Below are 27,423 nucleotides of genomic sequence, written 5' to 3' on the forward strand. Positions count from 1 at the left end.
AGAACCTTGTGAACCCTCAAACGACGAAAATTATAATGTCATTTGTATGAAATTGTATATTAAATGCCCCTAATTACCTACAAAAGAATAAATATGTGACAACCCTTGTCGACTGCTCGGACGATTTAGCTGCTGTTGGCGTATGTTTTGTTGCCTGGCAACCTATCTTTAACTATTATAGTGAGAACTGCCAACTCGTTATCGAATCTCCCAAAATGTATCTTTAATGTGTGTATGTAGGGTATACCCAGAGAAATTGATCAGTAAATGACTAAATTATGAACCAAAGCACAAAATAGGGCCTACTGTTATTGTGTGACATTTTCTGTAAATGCCACTTTCTTGTGTTTCTGATTTATGGTAGGTTTCTCTATATCTGTAATATTGTGAATATTTTTTTGTGTTTGCAGATCTATATATTTCAAATAGAGAGAGAAAAACAGCAGGTTCCTTCCTATATATTCCGTATGTTTGCTGAGTTTGTTGAATTCAGAGATAAATTAGCTGCCATGTTTCCTTTAATTCAATGGCCTAATTTCTCCACCAGGTAAATATATCTAATTGATTTGAAAAATAAAAATATGTTTTTCATTGACATAATGATTTACAGATACACCTATGTATAATATGCCATCATAAATAAAACACTCCCTCTCGAATCAGGAATTCTGGAAAAATTGATATTCCCCTATATAACACGCAGGTAAAATTTATATCATCTGGATCACACGCTGACAGACCTGCCAGAATGGCAATATATACCTGATCATAGAGTTATATATAACTATAAATCATATAAAGGCCAACATTCAATCTACAAAATAGGTAATCATTAAAACATCAAAAAGTGTCACGACTAATCACTAAAAAAAAAACCAACAGCAACAATTCACGAACGATAGAACTATCAATTTCAAGCCAATCAACTTAGATCCGTTGATCGTGTCCCTATTGATCACTAAAACAGCTAATCACAATAACAAGTATATTTATTAATGACAAAACTAGAACCAAATATGTAATACTTTTTATACGCCCACATTGAAATGTTGTCGTATATTGTTGTCGCCCCCGCCTGTCCGTCGTTGGTTGGTCCGACATCCAAAATTGCTTGTGAATGCTCTAGAGGCTAAAGTTAATATCTGATTGACTTTAAATTTATACATAGTGTTTAAGGTCATGACACGAAGAAGCCTTTTGATTTTCAGCGATTTCCGATAATTACTGCCAGAGTTATGGCCCTTCATCACTTCAAAAATCTTGTGGACGCTCTAGATGTCAAAGTTAATATCCGATTGACTTTAAATTTATACACAGTGTTTAATGTCATGAGACGAAGAAGCCTATTGATTTTTAGCGATTTCCGATAATTACTGCCAGAGTTATGGCCCTTGATACCTTTGAAAAATCTTGTGGACACTCTAGAGGCTAAAGTTAAGATCCGATTGACTTTAAATTTATACACAGTGGTTAATGTCATGAGACGAAGAAGCCTATTGATTTTCGGCGATTTCTGATAAGTACTTTCAGAGTTATGGCCCTTGATCACTTTGAAAAATCTTGTGGACGCTCTAGAGGCTAAAGTTAATATCTGATTGACTTTAAATTTATACACAGTGTTTAAGGTCATGAGACGAAGAATCCTATTGATTTTCAGCGAATTTCGATAATTACTGCACGGTAAATTGGATTTAACACCGACGCGTCAGATAAAGCCTGTTGGTCCTTGATATAACACCTTTGTTGCAGTTATAACACGCTTTCGAGAAAACTCACCAAACAAAGAATACACACCGTGTCAGTCGTTTTTAACCCGTTCGTTAATTAACACACCGGTACAGAAAACGCACCGTCGCCGAGATTTTCACCCCTAGCGATAATTATATCACCACTCAGTCAATTTCTCACCCCTGTTAATTAACACACTGTACCTACAGATTTTAGCCTCTTCGTATTAGATTTGTTGCGATAATTAGAATTTTACCGATATTCATAGAAATTTACTAAAAAGCGAGAAAACTATACTGTAAACGTACAAATCCACCTTTACTACTTCTCAGTGTTAGTGTTTGCGAGCTGTCTCATTGAACTTTCTTTATTCAACAGTTTGTTAAACCCGGTTTCTACTCATTTAAACACAGTGATGTACACTTATTCAAGGGAAAAACTTTTCTCAATTAAAAACTTTGATGAAAAAATTTGTGAAAATTTAGAGGTTAACTTTCTGAAACATCTTGGAATATCTCGCAGTCGTCGAAGAAGTCGGGGAGGAAAGCGCAAGGTGAACTATGATCAGGGTATCTCAACTGAATCTATTTCTCTGGAACTCACGTTCCTACCGTAACAAGACTCTTGAAATTTTCGACTTGATCATTGAAAATCAAATTGATATTCTGTATCTAAAAGAGACTTGGTTAAGGTCAAACGGCGATGAGGCTAAAATAGCTGAATTTACCCCACCAGGCTATACGTTCAAGCATGTTCCCAGGAATACATCAGTAGGTGGTGGAGTCGCCGTTATCTATAAATACCAGCTGAATGTTGAGATTCTAAACCCCCCGAAACATGTTAAGTACTCCTCATTTGAATATATTGAGACATTAATCAAGCATTGCAAAACATCCACCTGTGCTGTTTGTATCTATAGGCCCCCTCCATCAAGAACAAACAAACTGACATGTGGTCAATTCCATGACAATTTATCTACATTTCTAGGTTCCTTAAGTGTCAAAAAGGGGAAACTGCTCCTTCTGGGTGATTTGAATACCCACTATGATGAACAGCATCAACCATATGTCAAAAAGATTCTTAGTCTTTTAAATACTCATAAGCTTATCCAGCACGTAAACACAGCCACTCATAAAAATGGACACATCATTGACTGGGTTGTTTCTCGACAATCTGATTCAGTAGTTCAGTCAGTCTCTGTTAAAGATCATCAAATGTCTGATCATTTTATGATCAAAATATCTTTGAACTGTTCTAAACCACCAAACCCAAAGCAGGTGATAGATTGCAGAAACATTAAGTGTATCTCAAAGACAGATTTTGAAAAGGATTTGTTAGATTCAGGCCTCTTTATAAATACACCCGAGAAGGTTGACGAACTCGTTGACCTGTACAATTCAACCCTTACCCCCCTTTTGGACAAACACGCTACATGTAAATCCAAAATTGTTCGTGTCAAATCCCATGCACCGTGGTACACTGATGAAATTGCTGTATTGAAATGTAAGCGACGGGTAGCTGAGAGAAGATGGCGGAAGACAAGACTTGAAGTACACAGACAAATTTTCTGTCGAGCCAGATCAGATGTGAACAATAAACTCCGACATGTGAAAACTCGTTATTACAATAACCAAATCTTAACCAATTCTAGAAATTCTAAGGCTTTATTCACTCATCTGTTTGATTTATTAGGACTAAAAATATCGTCCCCACTTCCAGCAGCACAGGATTATACCACCCTGGCAATGACTTTCACGTTTTTTCAAAGGGAAGATTGATAAAATCTGAGATGACTTGATTAAATCGGTAAGGAATGACACTACATATACATCACAACACACATCCAGGCTGTCTCCACCGTCTCTTTGTTTCTTCAAACCTTATACCGAAGATCAAGTATTGAAAATAATAAAAGATTCTAAGCCTACAAGTTGTGAGTTAGACCCTGTTCCAACTAAATTCCTCTTGGATTATGTGAGTGTGCTTCTCCCAGTCATTACGTGTATCATTAATAAAAGCTTAGAATGTGGCGTTGTTCCCCAAAGTCTCAAAGAAGCAGTGGTTAAGCCCCTGTTAAAGAAACCTCATCTTGAAGTTTCCTCCCTATCAAACTACCGCCCTGTCTCCAATTTATCTTTTCTTTCTAAGATGCTAGAGAAGGCTGTCAAATCTCAACTTATGGACCATCTGATTCATCATGATCTTATGGATGAATTCCAATCCGCATATCTACCTATTGGTCCTCTTGGACTTATCCGCAGCTTTTGACACAATCAATCATGACAGGCTGCTTGTGTGTCTTAAACAAGACTGGTCTAGATGGTGTCATATTAAATTGGTTTGATTCATACCTTACTAATAGACGCCAATCTGTTCTAGTAGATAAAGTGAAATCAGACAAGATTCTGTTAAACTGTGGAGTTCCACAAGGATCAGTCCTAGGACCTGTCCTTTTTGTGATGTATACTAAGAATTTAGGACAACTAATCGATAAACATGGTCTAGGACGACATTCTTATGCAGATGATACACAGCTGACTGCAAATTACTCCATTTCAAAAACTGTTCCATCCCAAAATTTTCTGACATCAAATTGTGTACACGTGACATTAAAGACTGGATGACAAGAAACATGTTGAAATTGAATGACACTAAAACAGAATGTATCTTCTTTGGTCCAAATACTCGTCTGAAAAATCCAGGTTCAAATGGTGTGCTTGTAGGAGATGCAATAATTGCACCATCAGACACTGTGAAGAACTTAGGTGTCCTCTTAGAGCCTAATCTAAGCATGGACAGTCAAATTCGCGCAAATTCAGAAACATTGGCCATACAAGACACTTGATTAGCCAGGAAGCAGCTGCCACACTTGTGTGTTCTCTGGTATTCTCAAGGATTGACTACTGTAACAGCTTGTTAGCAGAAACATCTAGTGCCAATATTAAAAAACTTCAACTTGTACAAAATACTGCAGCTCAAATTGTTACCAGATCATCGAAATACTCTCATATAACTCCTGTTCTGAAATAACTCCAATGGCTGCCAATAAACGAAAGAATCATCTTCAAAATCCTGTCCTTAACTTATCAGTGTGTAAATGGCTTAGCTTCAAAATACTTATCAAACCTTATGCAAATACATGTTCCCTCACGTAATCTCCGATCAAACAGACTTCATCAGTTGTGTTGCCCAAGGTGGAAGCTAAAATCATTTGGATACAGATCGTTCGCAGTTAATGCACCTAAAGAGTGGAACAATCTACCAGAAATCATTAAAGCATCTCCAACTCTCTCTTGTTTTAAATCAAGACTTAAAACTCATCTTTTTGAGAAATGTTATCATGATTAATCAAATTAATTAACTGTATGCGCTGTGAGCATGCCTCTGTGCATGGAGTACTAGCGCTTTATAAATGTACATATTATTATTATTATCATTTAAATTAGTGAAACGAAGAATCCTATTGAATTTCAGCAATTTCCGTTAATTACGCTGTGAGTTATGGCACTTGTTTCATGCTGTTGTACCTTGTAAATGCTCTAACAACAAAAGTTATTATCCGATCTGTATGAAATTTATATTAGTAAAACGAACAAGCCTATTGAGTTTCAGCAAATTTCTGTTAATTACATCTAGAGTTATGGCCCTTCTTTAACTTTGTTGAATCTTGTGAACGCTTGAACGACAAAAGTTATCACCTAATCTGTATGAAATTTATATGTATCATTAAAATTAGTAAAACGAACAAGCCTATTGAGCTTCAGTTATCACCTAAATTAGTGAAATGAAGACGAACAAGCCTATTGAATGTCAGCAATTTCTATCAATTACATCTAGAGTTATGGCCCTTGATTTACTTTGTTGCACCTTGTGAACTTTCGAACGACAAAAGTTATCATCCGATCTGTATGAAATTTATATGCATTATTTGAATTAGTAAAATGAAAAAGCCTGTTGAATTTGAACAATTTCTGTAGATTGCTTGCACAGTTACGGCCCTTGTTTTAGTTTTTAGAACCTTGTGAACCTTTAAATGACGAAAATTGTAATGTCATCTGTATGAATTGTCTATTAAATTCCCCTAATTACCTACAAAAGAATAAATATGTGACAACCCTTGTTGACTGCTCGGAGGATTTAGCTGCTGTGATTGTATGTTTTGTTGCCTGGCAACCTATCTTATTATTCCATATCCACCCCCCAGGGGAAAGCCATGACCAATTTTTATATGCCAACATTTTCATGTGGAAGTATATTGTCGTTGCCCCTGTCTGCCGTCCACAATTTGTCTGTAGACACTCTACAGGTCAAAATTTTTATCCGATATTCACATGTATCGGACCATAACTTCATGGATTATGGCCCCTGATTGTACGAAAAATCAAGTTTTTAGCTTGTGGACACTATAGAGGTCACAATTTCGATCCGATTTTGATGAAACTTGACATGCATGTTTATAACCCAAATATCTTGCTTCCGTTCGATATTCGCACATATCGGATTGTAACTTATGGCCCCTGATTGTACGAAAAATTACGTTTTTAGCTTGTGGTCCCTCTAGAGGTCACAATTTTTATCCGATTTAAAAAAACATTTTTGGTATGTCACCGTTACACCCTAATGATGGTCGAGTTCAAATTTCGTGAAAATCGGACCAAAACTGCCGGACAAAATGGCCGCCCCTTGTATGCAAATAGTGTAAAATATGGTATAATTTTCATCCGATTTTGACGAAACTTGGAATGCATATTTATATCCCAAAGATCTTGATTCCTTTTGATATTCACGCATATCGGATCGTAACTTCCCGAATTATGGCCCCTGATTGTACGAAAAATAGCGCTTTTAAATTGTAGTTCCTCTGCAGGTCACAATTTTTACCTGATTTAAAAAAATGTTTTAGTATATCACTGTTACACCCTGGTGATGGTTGAGTGCAAATTTCGTGAAAATTGGACGAAAAATGTCGGACAAAATGGCCGCCCCTTGTATGCAAATAGTGTGAACATCTGGTATATCAAGGTTGTGGACCTTCTAGAGGTCACAATTTTGGTTTGATTTTGATGAAACTTGAAATGCATGTTTATAACATAAAGATCTTGGTTCCTGTCGTTATTCGCGCATATCAAATTGTAACTTCCTGAATTATGGCCCTTGATTATACGAAAAATCGCGTTTTGAGCTTGTGGACCCTATAGAGGTCATAATTTTTACCCGATAAAAACATCACAGTTACACACTAAAGATGGTTGAGTTCGAATTTCGTGAAAATCGGACAAAAATTGTACGCAAATAGTGTAAAAATATGGTATATCAAGGTTGTGGACCCCCTATGGGTCACAGTTTTTATCTGATTTGGATGAAACTTTAAACATATTTTTTTAGCATAAAGATCTTGGTTCCTGTTGATAATCACACATCTCGGAACGTAACTTCCTGGATTATGGCCCCTGATTGGTCTAAAAATCGCATTTTTAGCTTGTGGATTCTCTAGAGGTCACAATTTTTTTTTTCCTATTTTAAAAACCGTTTAGATATATCACCATTCCACCATATTGAAGGTTGAATTGGAATTTCGGGAAAATAAAATGAAACCGCCCGACAAAATGGCCGGTCTTTGTACGCAAATTGTGTATACAAAGGTTATGGATCTTCTAGAGGTCACAATTTTTATCAAATTTTGATGATACTTATAACATATCTTTATATTCCAAAAATCTCAGTTCCTTTTGATATGTGCGCATTTAAGACCAGAACTTTCTGGATTATGACTCCAGATTGTACAAAACATCTTTTTTGTTTTTAGCTTGTTCTCTATTCATCTCTTGCAAAATGTGGGCGTATCCTGCCTGGCAGCCACTGGTTGTATTTATCGTCAACAGGCTGCAATTCTGAATGGATCATCTTGGAACTTTGCATATTTATTCCTTATACCGTAAAGTCGGCAACTATTTATTTTGTTGCATGCCCCGATCCCCTGGATCAGTGTCACACCCATTTTTTTGTTAATATTTTGTGTGTAAATTTAGCAAAACAAATGCCTAGCCTTCGTTGCCTCTTGTCATATTACAGCCATTTCATATTTCATTCTCTTCATTTTAAAAAGTACCATATCAATCAAAGCCCGAATGTGGACGTATATTGCAGCGTTAGAGATGCTCTTGTTCCTGAACTGATCAGTTCACACTGATCAGCAGTGAATATTCGCTAGGCCGTGACAATCACTAATAAGGATGACATTGAGGATGACTTAATGAGCCACAAATATTGACCTTTTTCCTCCGACAAATTAAATTCTAAATCATTTTTTGTATGTATTAGAAAAATAAATAAAGACGTTTGAAGTATTTGTAGGTAAAAATTATTTCCTATTTTAGTGTAAATGGGTATGCTCGAATCAGTAACGTCTTGTGTAAACAATGCACGCGCCACTGAGCCAATGATTGACGCCACATGATATGTCATGTGATGAAGGCAGTCATCTTTTATAGAGATATTAGAAAACTTTCGTAATACTCTGTGAAACAGATTGTGATCAGTTATCAGGAACCATCTCACACCACCGGAAGTAGTTATCGCTTTGTTGTTATCGCTAACAACAGTTTCGGATATGCGCAAGTGCCCAGGAGCAAACCCACATGTGAGTCAATTCAAACACGGCTGCCGTGTTAGTTCCGGGGAATTTGAAAGTAAATACCTGGATGTTCACTATGTTATCCCATCAGTCAATCTGTGTACAACTACCTTAAAAGGTGCACAAATATTAAATTTTTAATTTTTTCTTACCCAAATATTTATTGTGTGATAAAAATAATAATAAAGTTCCATGGAATGACTTTTATCACCCAATAAAACATTCTACAGTAGATATCGCTTGTGTGATCAATTTGATTGGTCAGTTAAAAAGGAACTACTTTTTTTTATTTTTATACGCCCACATTTTCATGTGGACGTATAGTGTCGTCGCCCCTGTCCGTCCGTCCGTCTCACTTTTGGGACTCAATAACTCTCCTTCTAATTGAGCTAGAATGTTCAAACTTGGTGTAGGTATTCATTAGGTCAATGCCTTGATGGAGTTTGAAGATGAGCATTTTCTGCTAAGTGTAAGCAGAGATAAGCAATTTGATTGGTTGATGCTTTGGGACACGATAACTTTAGTTCTAATTAAGTGGGAGTGGTGAAACTTGGTGTATAGTTTCATTACATCAATACCTTGACTAAGTTCGATAATGAACATTTTCTGCTGAGAGTAAGCAGAGCGATGAGCAGTTTGAATGGTCCAGACATTGGAACACAATAACTCTCCTTCTTATTGAGGTAGAATGTTCAGACTTGGTGTAGGTGTTGATTAGGTGAATGCCTTGATGGAGTTCGATGATGAACATTGTCTCCTGACGGTAAGGAGAGATAAGCAATCTGATTGGCTGTTGCTTTGGGGCACGATAACTTTTGTTATAATTAATTGAGAGTGATGAAACTCCGAGTATAGATTCATTATATCATTACCTTGACTAAGTTCGATGATGAGAATTTTCTGCTTAGGCTAAGGAGCGATAACCAATTTGATTGGTCAAGAATTGGGAACGTAACAACTCTGCTTCTAATTGAGGTAGAATGTTTAAACTTAATGTAGATGTTTATTAGGTGCATGTCTTGACTGAGTTCAATGATTAACATTTCAAGCTAAAGCTCTTAAGCAGAGCTAAGCAGTTTCATTGGCCGATGCTTTGGGACAAGATAACTTTGATTCTATCTGATAGAGAGTAATGAAACTTAGTATATAGTTGATAAACTTTTGTTGTATTAATGTATCAAATACATCAATAAGAATCTATGTGCAAATTTGTGTGTTTCTAGATCAAAGATATTTTTTAAGTTGAGTAAATTCTCAACTTAAGTCGAAGAATGCTTTATGAAACCAGGGGATGGCCCCGATGCTTCAAACCAGATTTGAAAAAAAATCTGTTAAAAACTGTCAATTTTTGGTAAAGGGAGGATTACTCTGGAATGGAGAGTTGTGGAAAGCTGAAAATTGATAGGATTTATCCTCTCATGACCCAAATGCTTGCAACCAAATTTGAAAAAAAAATTGTTAAAAAATGTAGCCTGTAACACATTCACAAAGTTTTTTAGCAATGGGGGGATAACCCCAGAACAGATGGTGAATGTTGATATGGTTGGTCGACTCATGACCACATTGCTTCACACCAAATTTGAAAAGAATCTGTCAAAAATGAATATCGCGTTCACAAGTTTTTAGGGAAAGGGGGGGATAACTCCAGAACGGAATTTTGCTGAATGCTGAAAATTGATAGGGTTCATTCTCTCAATACCCCAATTTGAAAACAATCTGTTGGATACTATAGCTCCTATCGCATTCACAAAGTTTTCAGATGCGGGGGGCATAACTCTGGTACACAGGTTGCAGAACGTTGAATGAATGTCGATAGGGTTCGTCCTCGCATGACCACTTTTCCTTCACACCAAATTTGAAAAAAAATAATGTCGGTGGGGAGTCAAAAGGTCGTATGTGGCAAATTTTTCGAAATGCACTTTTTTGTTTTTTCAGAATCTGCGTTGCGTGGCGCATCTTTTGATCTAAGAGTCGTATATCTAGCCCAATAAAAACTATTCATATGGTCATGTGTTGATATCTCGTAACCCGATTCGATAAAAAAATGACATGTCAAAAAGTCGTATTTCGATGAAGCACTGCCATGTGACAAACAAGTTGCTTCCAGCAAAACAAAAACTACAGGTAATTATTGGTGAAAATCTATATAATACAGATTTCATGGTCCTTCTGAATTGCTGCTGAACTGGAGGGCGCCATTTATGCAGGTTTATACGGTGTATCATCGTCACCTTTCATCACAGATAAGTATGTTAGCGGTTAAATCGAAAAATATTCAATTTGTCACCCGATATGCGTTACAATATCCAACCTAACTATATTTTATAACTCTCAATGAAGTAATCTGGTATTAAAACGATTTTATCAACCTATAGCACAGTCCTAAAACGAAATTTATAGAAATACGACATTTTTCAGTTTATTTGTTCTATTCTAAATACGTTTTATACCGAAATACGATATTTTGTATTGACCATATAATACATTTTATGTAGCCTCTTGGGTCATCTGCATGGTATTTAACTACAATTTGTTTTGTTTCTGATTACAGAATAACAACACGTTCTTGGTTGATTATCTGAAGATCGAAATATGTCAACGGACAACATCCTTTCACGAGGAAAACGCCTGGTCCAACTATCACTAATTTCAAGCACATCTGTTTCGACGGTATCTGGGGCTCTTCGTGACACGGAAAACAGCAATGCATTAAATAGTACCCGTACATTTGACGATTTATCCAACCAACAAGTTCTAGAATGTGGTATTTCGGGTGACGAAGATTCTACAGATGATTTATCACCCCGACAAGCTGTAGGTTACGGTGTTTTGAGTGACGTGGAGTCTATAGATTCAGATGACTCGGGCAAAGATCCCAGTTTTGCGCCAAGGCAAAGGGACCTAAGACACGCCAATTTGAGCTCAGATGAGGATGATCTACTTTTTACACATTGTAGGAAAGTGAAACAAAGAAAAGAGGCTACGGAAACTACTGAACCTTATATTAGAAAATTATATGATTCAGGAACACAGAAAACGGATAACAACGTAAAGCTAATAACGTTTAGAAACGAAGAACACCTGGGCTTAAATGCATCTTCTAATAGTAAACTCCACGCACCCCGCAAAAGACACCACATAGATATAAACACAGAACCTCTACAAAGAAACATACAAGTCATGCCACCAGAAAATGAGATAAACATGGAACCCAACCTCATTCACAGCAACACAGAACACATGGCAGCACAACAGGATAACATCATAGAACTCCAAACAGTGGGTGATAAAGATACGTAACCTAATAATATGACACAACAGATTGACGAAAACATACAATATCCCACAGTAGAATTGGATAACAATGTCATAGATAATGAGGAGTTAGTTGTCACTAAACAAAGAGCAAAACCAGGAAGGGCTGAACCCGAAAAATGGTCAAGAAACACAAATAAACAGTTGAGAATGGAAGGAAAAGCCTACACGTGTGTTTCTAAACCTAGAAAGGGGAGAATGATTGAGCCACGAAAATGCACGGATCAATGCTTAAATCCGGTCACAACTAGAAAATTTCATATGATAACAGAGGAAGATCGACAGCAAATGTTCAGTCTTTTTTGGTCAATGACTTGGGATGAGAAGAAAATATGGGTGTCTAATATGATTGATAGACCCACTGTGCAATAACGAGGTACCATTGAACCAGATGAAGCCAACTACAGGAAGAAGTATTCATATTATTACTTTCTGAAAAGAGATGGTGAACGAGTTCCAGTTTGTAAACATTTATTTCTTTCTACTCTATGTATAGGAGAGAAATCTGTCTACAAGTGGATAGATATACTTAAATCCGACCCGTCGTCGGTAACACCCCGACGTACTAGGATCAAAAGAGACCCAATTGACAGAAAAAGTGAGGTTTATTTACATGTTGTAAATTTTCTTGAGAATCTAGCCAAACTTCCTTCGCATTACTGCAGATCAAGTACAAATAAATTGTATTTGGAACCCGTTTTTACAACCTTTATGAATCTTTATAAAGTATACAGCGAACACTGCCGTACTCAACATAAAAATATTATGAATCGCCACAGGTCGTTTAAATATATTTTTGATGAGATGAACATTTCGCTGTTTAAGCCTAAAAAAGACCAGTGTGATACATGTTGTTCGTTTCAGGCAGGTAACATTACTGAAGATGAATATAATATTCATATTGAAAAGAAAAACTCCGCCAGAGACGAAAAATCAAAAGACAAGGTTGCTGCGTCAACTGATGATTCCATGGCTGTGATAACTCTTGACTTGCAAGCCGTACTGTTAAGCCCACTTTTAAAGGCAAGCGCAATGTATTATAAAACAAAACTGGCATGCCACAATTTTACTATATTTAATCTGACCACCAAGGGTGTAACTTGCTATTTTTGGCATGAGGGGGACGGCGATCTGTCCGCTAATTCTTTCGCGTCCTGTGTAGTTGATTATATTTGTCATTTAGGTAGGAATATTAAGACACTTATTATATACAGTGACGGGTGTAATTATCAGAATAGAAACTGCACGCTATCTAATGCCCTGCTCAGAGTCGCTGTTCAGCAGAATATAACTATTTACCAAAAATACCTAGAAAAGGGTCATACCCAGATGGAGGCTGACAGTATCCACAGTACAATTGAACGCCAGCTGCGTAATAAACCCATCTATTGTCCACAGAACTACGTCAACTTCATTAAAGTTGCTCGAAATATTCCCACGCCCTATGATGTAAAATGTATCTCATATGATTTCTTTAAAGATTACAGTAAACTAAATTATACGTCCATTCGTCCTAGAATCAAAGTTGGAGAACCGGTCGTTACGGATCTACGTGTCTTAAAATATATCCCTGGCGACGACTGCCGCATTGAATATAAATTAATGTACGGAGAAGAATTTCAAGACTTTCCTAGACGTGCCAAAGTTAACTCCCCATCTAACGATGACATTGTCGAAAATGTGAACACCGGACCCTTGAAGATTAAATCCTCGAAGTACCGTCACCTTCAAGAATTAAAGGCTGTTCTGCCAGGATTTTATCATCCATTCTACGACAATTTATTACACGAGTAATTGCCTTTTTGGGCGTATCAAATATAAATTGTTCACGTATTATTATTCCATTTAAATCAATGTTACGGATTCGGCCATGCCATTTACTTGATCTCAATTTAGTACATCAGTACCTTGTTAAATTGTTTAGTCATAATCGCTTATATTCATTTGAATTGTGAAATTAGTTTTTCAGTTTTAAGGTTACAGTAAACGAAAGTATCATACGTCGATTAAAATATACCCCCGGCAACGATTACCGCATTGATGTACAGAGAAGAATTCCAAGACTTTCCTAGACGTGCCAAATTCGTGTTATTGTTTAATTTCCTATGATTGTTGTGTTTTTGTCAATATTTTCTGTCAATTAGACAGCATCAAATGTTAAATTTAAATTATGTATTACTTGTTAGATAATTAAAAGGTATATTAAAATTGTTTAACAAATTGTTATTTATTTATCTTATTAAACTGCAAAATAAGGTCCTGATTTAGATGTGGAGCCGCAGTGGCTCAGCCACTAAGAAGCTGGTTCGCTAGCCTGGAGGTCTCGGGTTTGCTCCTGGTCTTGGCCGAAAATGTTCCTCGGGTATTTTCGGTGTTATTTCCTTGGTACAGGTCGGGGGCCTAACAAGGACAGTGTCTAATCATTCCAAGGGGACAAGAAAATTAGCGTACACGTAAAATCAGCCTTGACTTTTGGAATTCGATATAAGTGTAGGTCGTAGGACAGCTTCCAGGGCAAAATTTTCTCATAGCACAATAAATGGCGTATGTTTGTCTTCATTAGCATGGTTGCTACAGAAAAGTAGGACGCCTAACCCCAAACCAATTAATTTCATTTCCTGATTTAAATGACAAAAGCTCGTACTTTTGGTTTGACGAGTTTTTTTTGTGGCGTCAAAAGCTCTTAAGTCGGCAGATGCAACTCGCAAAACGATGTCCTTTATGACGACAATATCAGATGATGCGCTGTGTTAACATGCAGTTTATATTAAAAGATGACCTTTCTACTGTCTTTAGCCGCAATTTTATGAAGTTTTTTGTCTCTCCTGAACAATTTTGAAAAACCGACATACGACCTTTTGACTCACCACCGACGATAAGTCAGAAACACAAAAAAGTGAAAACCATGGCCATGAATTTCATTACCAGGATTGATTAAAGAAATATCTCAGCACTCATTCTAAACTCGTCAACAAAGAGTAAGGAATTTTTAAATCAGAATTCAGATGACAATTGATATTAGATCATCATGTAATATTGATATATGTTTCTTATTATAGGATGGTGTTGGGTAGAAGTAATATAAGGTCTGTAGCTGAAAGTAGAAAAGTGGAAATTGAACAGTTTTTAGAATATTTATTGGTCAAGGCACCAGAAATTTCACAGGTATGCATATGATTTGTGAGAAAAAATTATTAATATAGACTTAACTTATTAATATAGACTGTTATTTCACAACATACCTGGCCAGAAAAAAAATAAAACAAAGAGACAATATTTATGGCTAATTTTTATACGCCCACATTGAAATGTGGTCGTATATTGTCGTCGCCCTCGTCCGTCCGTCGGACGACGGTCCGTCGGTCCGGCGTCCACAAGCTCTAGATTCTAAAGTTAATATCTGATTGACTTTAAATTTATACACAGTGTTTAAGGTCTTGAGACGAAGAAGCCTATTGATTTTCAGCGATTTCCGATAATTACTGCCAGAGTTACGGCCCTTGATCACTTCGAAAAATCTTGTGGACGCTCTAGAGGCCAAAGTTAATATCCAAATGACCTTAAATTTATACACAGTGTTTGAGGTCATGAGACGAAGAAGCCTATTGATTTTCAACAATTTCCGATAATTACTCCCAGAGTTATGGCCCTTTATCACTTCAAAAAATCTTGTGGACGCTCTAAAGGCCAAAGTTAATATCTGATTGACTTTAAATTTATACACAGTGGTTAAGGTCATGAGACGAAGAAGCCTATTGATTTTCAGCGATTTCCAATAATTACTGCCAAAGTTATGGCCCTTGATCACTTTGCAAAATCTTGTGACGCTCTAAAGACTAAAGTTATCATCCGATTGACTTCAGATTGATACACAGAGTTTAAGATCTTGAGACGAACAAGTATATTGATTTTCAATGAATTTTTATGACTTGAACAGTTAAATCCATGATATTAAAAGCTTTGCATACAAAACGTTAGCATGGGGCAGAACTTTATAAAAACCAAACAAATTCTAATAGTTTTCTGATAATTACTTCGTGAGTTGTTGCTCTTAATCAGATTTTAGTGTATTATAAATGTTTCATCACCGAAAAAAGTAAAAATATGCGACAACCCTTGTTGACTGCCCGGACGATTTAGTTGCTGTGGGCGTATGTTTCGTTGCCTGGCAACCTATCTTAACATATTATGTGATAAGACTTGCCATAAAAAACATAGTTCATCAGCAATCGATGTCTGACCACGTTTGGTTTCTAAGAATATAACCATTTGGATATTTTTTTTTTAAATGCTTGAAAAAATGATCGGCCTCCTGTAACAAAATTAGTTGATGTCCTTGGTCATATTAAAGTTTCAACCTTTGTCCTGTAACAAATACTTAATTATCTCAGTCAGGAACCATTATTTAATTACTTGCTTCTGAATGACGGAATAAACTCTCTGAGACGATTTTTGTTAACATCTGTACGCATGTGTAACACTTTGTTTTTGAACAATGTGCACTCTCCTACGCTATTTTTCAAAAGTCTGACTAGGAATATGGCAAATACAGTGAATAATATTCAGATGTCACTTGACTGTTCTGAGTGTATAACTACTACTCATCTTGATTATCGTTGATAAAAGACTGGATGACCTGGCGCCTGGTACGTTCGGGCATTTTTATGTGCGAACTCTTAGTTTTTTTTTACTGGCATGCGCACAGGTACTATTTCTTTTTCTTTTAACAAGTACCCAAATCGGGGATTTCGTGCGGAGGTAGTTCGGAGGTAAACAGTCTGTGAAGTACAACACTTGCCACTGTACCTGTGTATCGCTAATTATAAACCGAATTTTTCAGTACAAACTCAGTTGATTCACGCTCGATTTGCTACTAAACAAACCCATCGGTTTATTTTCTCAACAGTGTGACCCGAAGTGACCGCGGATTTATTGACCTTGTATGAACTTATCCATAGCTATATCCTTACACCGAGAGAAATTATCTAGTCTCGGTGAAAAGAACCATGGTCATCTGGTAGAAAATTACTTTTGTATTTTTTGGAACGGAAAACAGTGTTTTTAGAAGCAAACTAACCTGCCGCACATGAGGAAGTCATTATACTAATAATAAAAGGCGAGACCTCTTTTTGTGGCGCAGGCTTATCACTGAGTAGTAAACCGTCCACAAACAATAATATAGGAAGCCTAGTGACGAGTGTAGTTTAAGTAGACTATAGACTATAGGTTTGAGTCGAGATTACTCGCTTTCAGTTTACTCTGTTTTTGCGATAACCAATTATGTGAGAAATACCATACTGACATTCGGTTTTTAAAAGTTGTACGCGAACTAAATGCGTTTGTTAGATACTGACAGAGCAGCCCCGAGTCGAACAATCGCCGCCCGAGCTGTCTTCGTCAGCTAGTTTCACAATATCGTGCAATAGGTGTATTAATGTGATTTTTAGGTTTAACCCCGCAAACAATGCCAAAATAGTGTTTTCACTGCTTACAGAAAACTGAAATTTAAAAAAAAAATTTTTTATGAGGGTGACCCTCCCACACACTCCCTATCGAGCTGCCGCTCGGTCTGCGCAGCCTCATGCCTGGCACATACTGTCAACATTGTATATTTTTCCGTTTCCGCCCTTCCCCCCCACAATATATATTTCACGGCTACGTTGCGACGTTACCAGCATACCCAGTTGTTGACACCCATTACATCACTCCTGTCTAACAAATCATAAAGCTGTGGTGTTACGGTGGCGGCATAGTATTTCACCGTAACACCACAGCCACTCTAACCATTCATAATACATCTAACTATCCCTTTACAGCACTTCACTCCCTACACATTTCCCCTCGTTCTACTTTCACAAACGTCAACAATACATCTCATACATCCAGTTCGCTGATTAACCCTTGTACCACGTCTACTGGATTGATTAGGTAATTAAGTGATCAAAGTTTATATTGTATTATACAGTCTACGAGTTCTAAGCCTGAAAAGGATAGATCAATTTGGTTGAAACAAACTTTTGCCACCAACAAGTATAATCATTGAATGAATCATAGACAAGAACTGCAACTGTTATTATTGTTTTTGTACCAGACCATCTTCATGAGAAGGTTGAGCACATTATCGCCAACAAGTTAGGAGTGACAAAAGTTTCTGCAAGATGGGTGCCAAAGCTCTTGACTGCGGATCAGAAACATATCAGATTCCTGATGTCCTGTGACAATCTGCGCCATTTGAAGCAGATCATGATAATTTTTTGGCCAGATTTGTAACCATGGATGAAACCGGTTTCCAAAAGTGTTAAAGTAACTAGCTGGTCGTCATTTTCCTAGTAATGATGATGTCCCGTCAGCTGTAAACGACTTTTTTTAGGGTGGCTGATTGACTACCAGACCCGTCAACCCTTTAGAGCTGAAATGCAGTAGAGTAGTGTAAAAAATGCAGTAGAAACCATGATTTGGCAGTAGATTTCCAAAAACGCGTAAATTAGCACTTCCAAGGGTAATTAATTTAGATATGATACACTGAACTGCAGGCCCAACAATACAAAAATTGCATTAAATGGGTAATAGATAAAATATACACAAGCAATGGTACCATATCTTAAATTATTTATGTAATTAAACCAAAATTGAATATGTAGCCTACAGAAAGAAATAATTAGTTACGTAAAAAAATTTAAAAAAACCACAGCACAAGCGGTGTCGTGCGATTTCGACCAAACTTTGCAGAGTTGGTCTTTGGGTACCCTGGATACCCCACATGTAATATAAGACTCACCAACCTTGTAGTTACAGAGAACAAGCTATGGTCATTTTAGGGTTAAAAAAAAGCCATTTTTTAAAAAAAATAACCCCTAAATTCAAATATTTCTCATAAATTGCCTATTGTTTTTTTTATTTTTTTTAAATTATTTATTTTATGAATGATGTTGTCTACTACTTCAATATATATGACTATTAAATTTTTCCTATACCATTGGAGGCTATGAGGAATTTGTTTTGAGACGTGGTTTTTGCTATATGCTAAAACATATAAATCTCATGATGCTATATCTCACCCACTGCAGGGCTGAGGACAATTCTATTAATAAAGGAAGTTGAGGACTACTAATACTAATATTTGGTTTTGACAAAATGGCTGGCACGGATTTCTTTCATATTAAATTTGATGGTCGAACTTGAAGAAAATGACTTGATTTTTGACATCATTTTTCCAATAAAATCATTCATTGCCTGGATTATTAGGCCTGATAATGCCCCATGCAACCACCTTCCAGCAACCAAGTGTAGGGCCGGTACAGATGATTCAGGAGTTCCACAAGGATTAGTCCTTGGACCTGTCCTTTCTGTAATGTAATACTAAGAATTTAGGACAACTAATTGATAATCATGGTTTCTAGGACAATATTCTTATGCAGATGATCGCAAATTACTCCCTTTCAAAAACTGTTCTATCCCCTAATTATTCTGACATCAAATTGTGTACACAAGAAATATGTTGAAATTAAATGTAATTGAATTAAGTAAATCAGAATGTATTTTATTTAGTCCACATACATATCTGAAAAATAAAAGTTCAAATGATGTAGTTGTGCGAGATGCAATAGTTGTACCATGAGACACTGTGAAGAACTTAGGTGTCCTCTTAGGGTCCACAACCTTCGTATTACAGTGATATAGTTGAACATTTTTTTAAATCGGATAATAATTGTGACCTCCATAATTCAGGAAGTTACGATCCTGAATATCGGAAGGAACCAAGATCTTTGGGTTATAAACATGTATTTCAAGTTTCATCAAAATAGGATCAAAATTGTGTCTCTACAGGGTACACAAACAAGATTTACCATATATTTACACTATTTGCGTACGAGGGTCGGCCATTTTTTCCGGCAGTTTTAGTCCGATTTGAACTCCACCTTCATTAAGGTGTAACGGGGATATATTCAAACAGTTTTTTTTTAAATCAGATAAAAATTGTTACCTCTAGAGGGACCACAAACTAAAAACTCGATTTTCATACAATCAAGGGCCATAATTAAAGAAGTTACCATTCGATATGCGCGAATAGTCAAAGGAACCATATTTGCGTACCAGGGGGCAGTTTCACAAAGCAACTTACGATGAAAAATTTGCGTAAGTTTATCGTAACGTAAACTTACGTAAAAATCGCGTTTCACTAAAATTCTTAACTTAAGAAATTCGTAACTTTTATCGTAAAGTCTACAGCAACTCTTACCTTGTCGTAAGTTGGAAATTTTTTCATATCTTTGACAAAATGGCCGCCTTGTTACTTTATGCGGATCGGCAACTTCGGCGAGAGAGAAAATTCAAGGATAGATTAAACCCTCTCGACACTCATACAGATGAGGAGTTAGTTTCGCGGTACAGACTTGATCGGACCACTATATTACATGTTATTTATTGTATTAATGATGATATCGAAACCGCAACTTACCGATCGAAATCCTTGTCATCACCTGTACAAGTCCTGAGTGCATTACGATACTCTGCCACAGGTAGCTTCCAAAAACTCATTGCTGATGCACATGGGGTAAGTGTACCATCAGTGTCTAGAGTAATTTATCGTGTTTCACGAGCAATAACAACCTGTGTTGACGATAATTTATCAATAAATTTCCCCTATTCCATTGGAGATATCAATTCTACAAAGGAAGGTTTTCACCAAATAGCAGGCTTCCCAAATGTAGTGGGAACGATTGATGGTACACAAGTTGCCATCATAGCACCATCGGGAGAAAATGAGCCGCTGTTCGTCTGCAGGAAAGGGTTTCATTCCATTAATGTTCAAGCAACAGCTGATTCTAAACTCAGGTAAACGTACGAATTATCGTCTTGTTTTAACGCTGTTCACTCTGCAAGTAAAATTTACACAATTTGAGACTAGTGTTCAGACTTCACGATTGATATAAAAATTCCCTTTAATGGCCAGGGTCGGATTAGTACCGGTATGCCTATAGGCTATAGGCCTAGGTTTTGCAGGCTCAGGCTGAAGTGCAGCGTAGTAATTATAGGGCCTCGTGGGCCTTCGGTTGTAAGCCAGCATATACTACAACATTTACATAGTATTTAATTTATTACAAACAGGAGCTCAGGAAAAATAATCTCAGTACGCTAGTTTTCATTAAACAAGACTATGGCTAATGGTATTAATGCAGTCGGCTATTAGTAGGCCCTGTACTACATGTATGTAAGCCTATCGCGGCAAAGACCGACACTTACTGTACAAATATTCTCCCATACTCCGTCTTTTGATGACCTAGTCAAACTGCTGCTTAATTTCCTTTCAGAATCCCATAATTCTGTTCAACCCCCTCAATTAAAACACCGAGAGCTGCCGGGTTCCAATTTTGTTTTCGCCTTTTTGGTTTCATTTCGGCTTTTGGCAGACGTATGCCGATGATACTCAATTATATATTTCATTTACACCTGATTGTCCATCTTCTTTCAATTTATCAAAATTGCAACTTGAGAACTGTATTAGTGAAATTAGAAAATGGATGTCAAAGAACTTTCTAAAATTGAATGATGATAAAACCGAATATTTGTTATTAGGCTCAAGGCATCAATTAAGTAAGTCTGCACATGATAACCCCCCTGTTGTAATTGGTAATTGTGATATATTTTCATCTTATTCTGCTCGTAATATTGGCGCAGTCTTTGATAGTTTTATGCTTATGGGAGCTCAAGTAAATAATATTTGTAAATTGTGCTATTTTAATATCAGAAATATAGGTAAAATACGTAAATGTGTAACTGTAGAGGCCACTAAGTCACTTGTTAATTCTCTGGTCACTTCTCGATTAGATAACTTTAATTCACTTTTAGTTGGTTTACCTTTAAAGCTTATAGATAAATTACAAAAAGTACAGAATACTGCGGCTATCCTTGTTACTTTAACTAAGAAATGTGACCACATAACTCCTGTTTTATATAATTTACACCGGTTACCTGTTAAATATCGAATTGATTTTAAGATTGTATTACTTACTTTTAAATGTTTAAATAATTTAGCTCCTGTTTACCTCTCAGATCTTTTAGAACTTTATACACCTGGTCGAACATTTACGTACATCAGATAAACTACTTTTAAAGCCCAAAACTGTTCAACTAGTCTCTTATGGTCAGCGCTCTTTTAGTTATCAAGCACCTGTTTTATGGAATAATCTACCATTTAGTTTAAGATGTTGTTAATCTCTATATTCTTTTAAAAAACAAATTAAAACACATTTATTTAATCAGGCTTTTAACTGACTCTGTATACAATCGTTAACATGTCCATAATCTTGTTGTTTATGTATGATTTACATTGTCACTTTGTAAAGTGCTTCTGAACATGATATATGAAAGGGTGCACTATAAATATGCTGTAATAATAATAATAATAATAAAGTATGGTACTATATGTCACGCGCTATGACGTAGCAAACAAAAACAAGTAAACAACAGGCATGAAAATAGCATTTTATTCATAAATACACCGCTAAATCTTATCGTATGTAAACAACAGGCATGAAAATAGCATTTTATTCATAAATACACCGCTAAATCTTAGCGTATATAAGGAATATATCATTTCGTCGTTTATGTTTCAAAAGGTAAGGATCAAATCAAACATAACGGCTATAATGCCGACATTGTCAACATTCAGTCCGTGGGAATGTTTACAGAAGTGTGAATGAAGTGACGCAACATGACGTCACGACCATTCGTGACGTATTTACGAAAAAAGATACGAGAAAAAGTTAAGAAAAAACTTACGCCGGCCTTTGTGAAACCGGCGTAAATAATTCGTATCTTTTTCGTAAGTTTTTCTTAACGTAGTTTTTTTTCTTAAAGTTACGAACTTTTGTGAAACTGCCCCCAGGGCGGTAATTTGTCTGGCATTTTTGGACCTCTAGAGAAACTACAAGCGAAAAATGGATTTTTCGTACAATCAGGGGCCATAATTCAGGAAGTTATGATCCGATATGCACATATATCGACAGGAACCAAGATCCGTGGATTATAAACATACATTTCAAGTTTCATCAAAATCAGATAAAAATTGTTACCTCTAGAGTGTCCACAAGCTCAAAACGTGATTTTCGTACAATCAGGGGCCATAATCCATGAAGTTTTGATCCGATACATGTCAATATTGCAAAGAACCGAAATCTTTTAGAGATAAACCTATATTTCAAGTTTAGTCAAATTCAGATAAGAATTGTAACCTGTAGAGTGTCCACAAACAAATTGTGGACGGACAGGGGCGACGACAATATACGTCCACATGAAAATGTGGGCATATAAAAACTTGATGATTGTCCTTCCCAATTACAACACCTGGACCCTTCCATTTATTAGAGTCAATTCTTTTAAAGAAAACATGGTCGCCCTGCTCAAAGATTAAACTGGTTAAAGCCACTTAAGAATGCGTTTGCGAGAGAACCATGCAGGGACCGGCACATGGTGGGTGACTGATTTTCACCCTTTTTTTTTATGTATGATGGGTTACCCCTCCAAACCCCACCGCCACAATTTTAGATCAATCGAACCATTTTTAGAGCGTAGAAAAAAATTTGAAATTTTAAGACCGAAAAAAGCCAAAACATCATTTTCGGGCCACTTTTCAATTATTTCGTACAACTAAACTACGGCGAGTAGATTAATGAAACTTTATAGCGTAGCAGATATGGTTAGTGAGTATACATTTGGAAAGTTTGATGGAATTTCATGGAGCAGTTTTTGGTACAGGGACTTATTGCTGCAAGGTACCAAAATAGCTCAATTTAGGTATGCCATTTTATTCTATCTATATCTCACCCACTGCGGGTTTAAGTATTTTTTTGGAATGCTGACTGAAAAGGCAATGATCTATAGTATTAAGATCAAGAAAAAAATTGGGTGACACTCGACCCGTTTAGTAGTAAATAATTTCCATTTTTGTACAAAAATAACGATTTTCAACAAAAATGACGAAACATAAACCGCTTTATTTACACACTGAAAAGTGTAACATGGCACTTGAAACCAAATTAACTTTCCAGAAATAAACAAATAAATATAAACGCAGATTATATACTTTCATCAAAAAATTCAAGTTTAAAAAATGTTCCATTATTAAAACTAGAATTACTTATTACTATCTATCTTTCTATCTATCTATCTATCTAGCGCTATCTATCTATTTATCTATCTATCTATCCAATAAGTATCTAATCACGAAAACTGAGCTCACAATTACACCGTTAAAATTTTCAAACGATGAAGTTTGAAAAGCTTAATTTACTGTAAATGCCAAAAGAGCTGTTCTTGGTAAATACAATTAATTTCTCTAGACTATTATTCAACACTTTATTAATTCGGCAATATAACCTCATGGTCTAGTAGAAGGATGATGAATTTTTGAACATCAAATCGTAAAAACTAAATAGTGTACTAGTTGTATACATCTGTCTATACTTGACAAACGAATCAAGCAATATTTCATAAAGACAAAAACAAATTGATTATGAGCATAAGGTCACTATTTTAGCATACTCCCCACAGTGTTTCGTTTGATTAGACCTAATCCCACTCAACACTGCCGTAGTGAAAGCAAATTTTTGTTCCAAATTATGATTGGTCAATAGTCCGATTAACAACCAATACCTAACTGCGTAACAATATCATTCTGGTTTAAACCGAGTTTCAAATATGTTAACATAACGTTACATCATGATTCACGAAATTTATTACGCCCAATTAACCAGTGCATAGCAGAATATTGCAGAAAAACTAATTGCGTGAATGTAAACAAAACTAATGGCTGCAATGTAAACAATACTATTTGGAGACGAACAATACTTTTACTGTTTTTAATACCTTAAATCACTGTCCAAAGTTTTAGGGAAAACCCCAGATTAAACGAAAGACTTTACTTAGGAGCGATTTGATTAAACTGGAAGATTAGACCAACTCCCTCAAATATGTAATTATCATAGGCAGTGGCGGCACCAGGGGGGGGGGGGGGCATTTGCCCCCCCATTAATCTGATCTGCCCTCTGTTTGCCCCCCCCCCCCCGATAATTTTAGAAAATAAAAAAAGTATTTGTGATACGTTTCGGTAATCAATACCTTCTACGGTGAATAAATCCCACATCTCCACTCAGTCATAAACTTGCATTTTGTAGAGCATTTCCTATTTTTCAAAATTTTCTTGGGGAGGTCCCCAATGGACTCGCTACTTCGGCGCTCACAAGGGGAATTCGTTGAGGTTAGCAAGCCCGTTCGTTTAACATTTTGTTCTCTAGTCGGATAAACTAGTGATCAGCGACGAACGGTATCTGGGCAGATCTATTTATCTCGACGATCGGTGCCTGACAGAATACTCTAGTCGGATAAACTAGTGATCAGGCCACGAACGATATCTGGGCAGATCTATTTATCTCGACGATCAGTGCCTGACAGAATACTGTAAGACAGCATTTCTGGCAGTCTATTTTTCAAAATTTTCTGGGGGAGGACTCCCTACTTTGACGTTCGTGAGTGGGCTTCGTCGTGATTCGCAAGTCAGTTCATTTGACATACTGCCAGGCTGCATTTCCGGCAACCTGTTTTTCAAAATTTTCTGGGGGAGGCCCCCTACCCCTAGTTGAAGCTTTGCCCCAGCTTTGCCCCTCCAATCACCAACGGCTGGCGCCGCCACTGATCAAAGGTCAATCCAGCAATGGCCAGAGCGGCATTTCTCTGGCTATTGCTTCAGGAATATGCTATTGTAGTTTCTTTCGGATAACTGGCTACTAAACCGCATTTTATTTGTGCAAAGGATGGGAAAATGAACAGCTGATTTCATCCGCCATCTTGGATGCTGGAGTGCAAATCTAACTTCGGCCTGACGAATAATAATAATATTAATATGTACATGTACAGAAGCATGTCCACTGCGCATACAATTAAATTAATTTAATTAATCTTGAGCAACAAAACTGATGAATGTGGTTTTGGCTGGAGGTTACTCGAGGGAACTTGTAGGTAGATAAAGTTAGATAGTATATTTGAGCTAAGCCATTCACACACCGATACGTCAAAAAGACTTTTGAAGATGATTGGCAGCCAATAGATTGATTTCAGAACAGGAGTAATAATATGAGAGCGTTTTGATGATCAGGTAAGAATTCGAGCTGCGGTATTTTCTACAAGTTGATTTTTTTTTAATATTGGCACTAGATGTTTCTACTAACAAGCTGTTACAGTAGTCAATCCTTGGGAATACCAAAGAACATATAAGTGTAGCAGCTGCTTCCTGGCTAATAAAGTGTTTATATGGCTAATGTTCCTGGACCAAAGATAACAGTTTCGACAAATTTCACTAATGTGACTGTCCATGCTCAAATTGGACCCCAAAAGGAAACCTAACCTCTTCACAGTGTCTTATGGTACAAATATTGCATCTCATACAACTACATCATTTGAACTTGTATTTTTCAGATGTGTATTTTGACCACGTCATTCTGATTTACTTAATTCATTTAGATTTAATTTCAACATATTTCTTTTCATCCTATGTTTAATGTCATGTGTACACAATTTGATGTCAGAATAATTAGGGAATGAAACAGTTTTTGAAAGGGAATAGCTTGCGATCACCTGTATATCATCTGCATAAGAATGTCGTCCTAGAAACCATGATTATCGATTAGTTGTCCAAATTCTTAGTACACATTACAGAAAAGACAGGTCCAAGGACTGATCGTTGTAGAACTCCCGAACCTTCTGTACCGGCCCAACAGAGGGTTGCTGGAAGGCAGTTGCATGGGGCATTATCAGGCCTAATAATCCAGGCAATGAATGATTTTATTGGAAAAATGATGTAAAAAATGAAGTCATTTTCTTCAAGTTCGACCATCAAATTTAATATGAAAGAAATCTGTGCCAGTCATTTTGTCAAAACCAAATATTAGTATTAGTAGTCCTCAACTTCCATTATTAATAGAATTGTCCTCAGTCCTGCAGTGGGTGAGATATAGCATCATGAAATTTATATGTTTTAGCATATAGCAAAAACTACGTCTCAAAATAAATTCCTCATAGCCTCAAATGGTTTCGGAAAAATTTAATAGTCATATATATTGAAGTAGTAGACATGATCATTCATAAAAAATAATTAAAAAAAAATAATAAATCAATAGACAATTTATGGAAAATATTTGAATTTAGGGGTTATTTTTTTTTTAAAAAATGGCTTTTTTTTAACCCTAAAATGGCCATAGCTGGTTCTCTGTAACTACAAGTTTGCTGACCCTCATATTTCATGTGGGGTATACAGGGTACCCAATGACCAAATCTGCAAAGTTTGGTCAAAATCGCCCGACACCGCTTGTGCAATTTTTTTTTAAATTTTGCATGATTCTTTCGCGAACTCATTCTTAAGGCCTCACTTTGATGACACAGTGCCCTATGAATTTTCTGACTTGATTCACTTGCAACAAATGCTCTCCTTGCTGCATGTAAAGAGTTCAGATGTTTTGCAATCAATTCACTTGCAGTAATTCCTTCCAAAGAAGGGTGTTTGTCACTCAACACGTATGGGTCATTTGGGTTTCTTTCAAAGACTAACTGGTTAGGACTATACCCATAAACATTTTGAAGTGCATTTTTCGCATTGATGGCCCAGGCAAGAGCCACATTATTTCAACAGGTTGTGTCAGCAATTATTTTCTCTATGAAAGTTATATGCATCACTTATATTAGTGAAATGAAGA

The 27,423-nt window shown here is 36.4% G+C and overlaps 1 protein-coding gene across 6 annotated transcripts in view; it reads left to right on the forward strand.

Moving 5' to 3' along the window:
- LOC126825420 (phosphatidylinositol 4-phosphate 3-kinase C2 domain-containing subunit alpha) overlaps nt 1–27,423 on the forward strand; it is a 684,289-nt gene that overhangs the window by 593,723 nt on the left and 63,143 nt on the right. For all 6 annotated transcript variants that reach the window (XR_008788423.1, XR_008788424.1, XM_056101571.1 and 3 more), the window contains 2 exons: nt 411–547; nt 14,737–14,842. Coding sequence is in view for 4 of the 6 variants with exons in the window: in XM_056101571.1 (XP_055957546.1) it covers nt 411–547; nt 14,737–14,842 (243 nt within the window). In the remaining 2 variants the exon portion in view is untranslated. The remainder of the gene's footprint in view (nt 1–410; nt 548–14,736; nt 14,843–27,423) is intronic.

This window comes from Patella vulgata, chromosome 6 (genome assembly GCF_932274485.2).
Source record: "Patella vulgata chromosome 6, xgPatVulg1.2, whole genome shotgun sequence".
Taxonomy (NCBI): Eukaryota; Metazoa; Mollusca; class Gastropoda; family Patellidae; genus Patella; species Patella vulgata.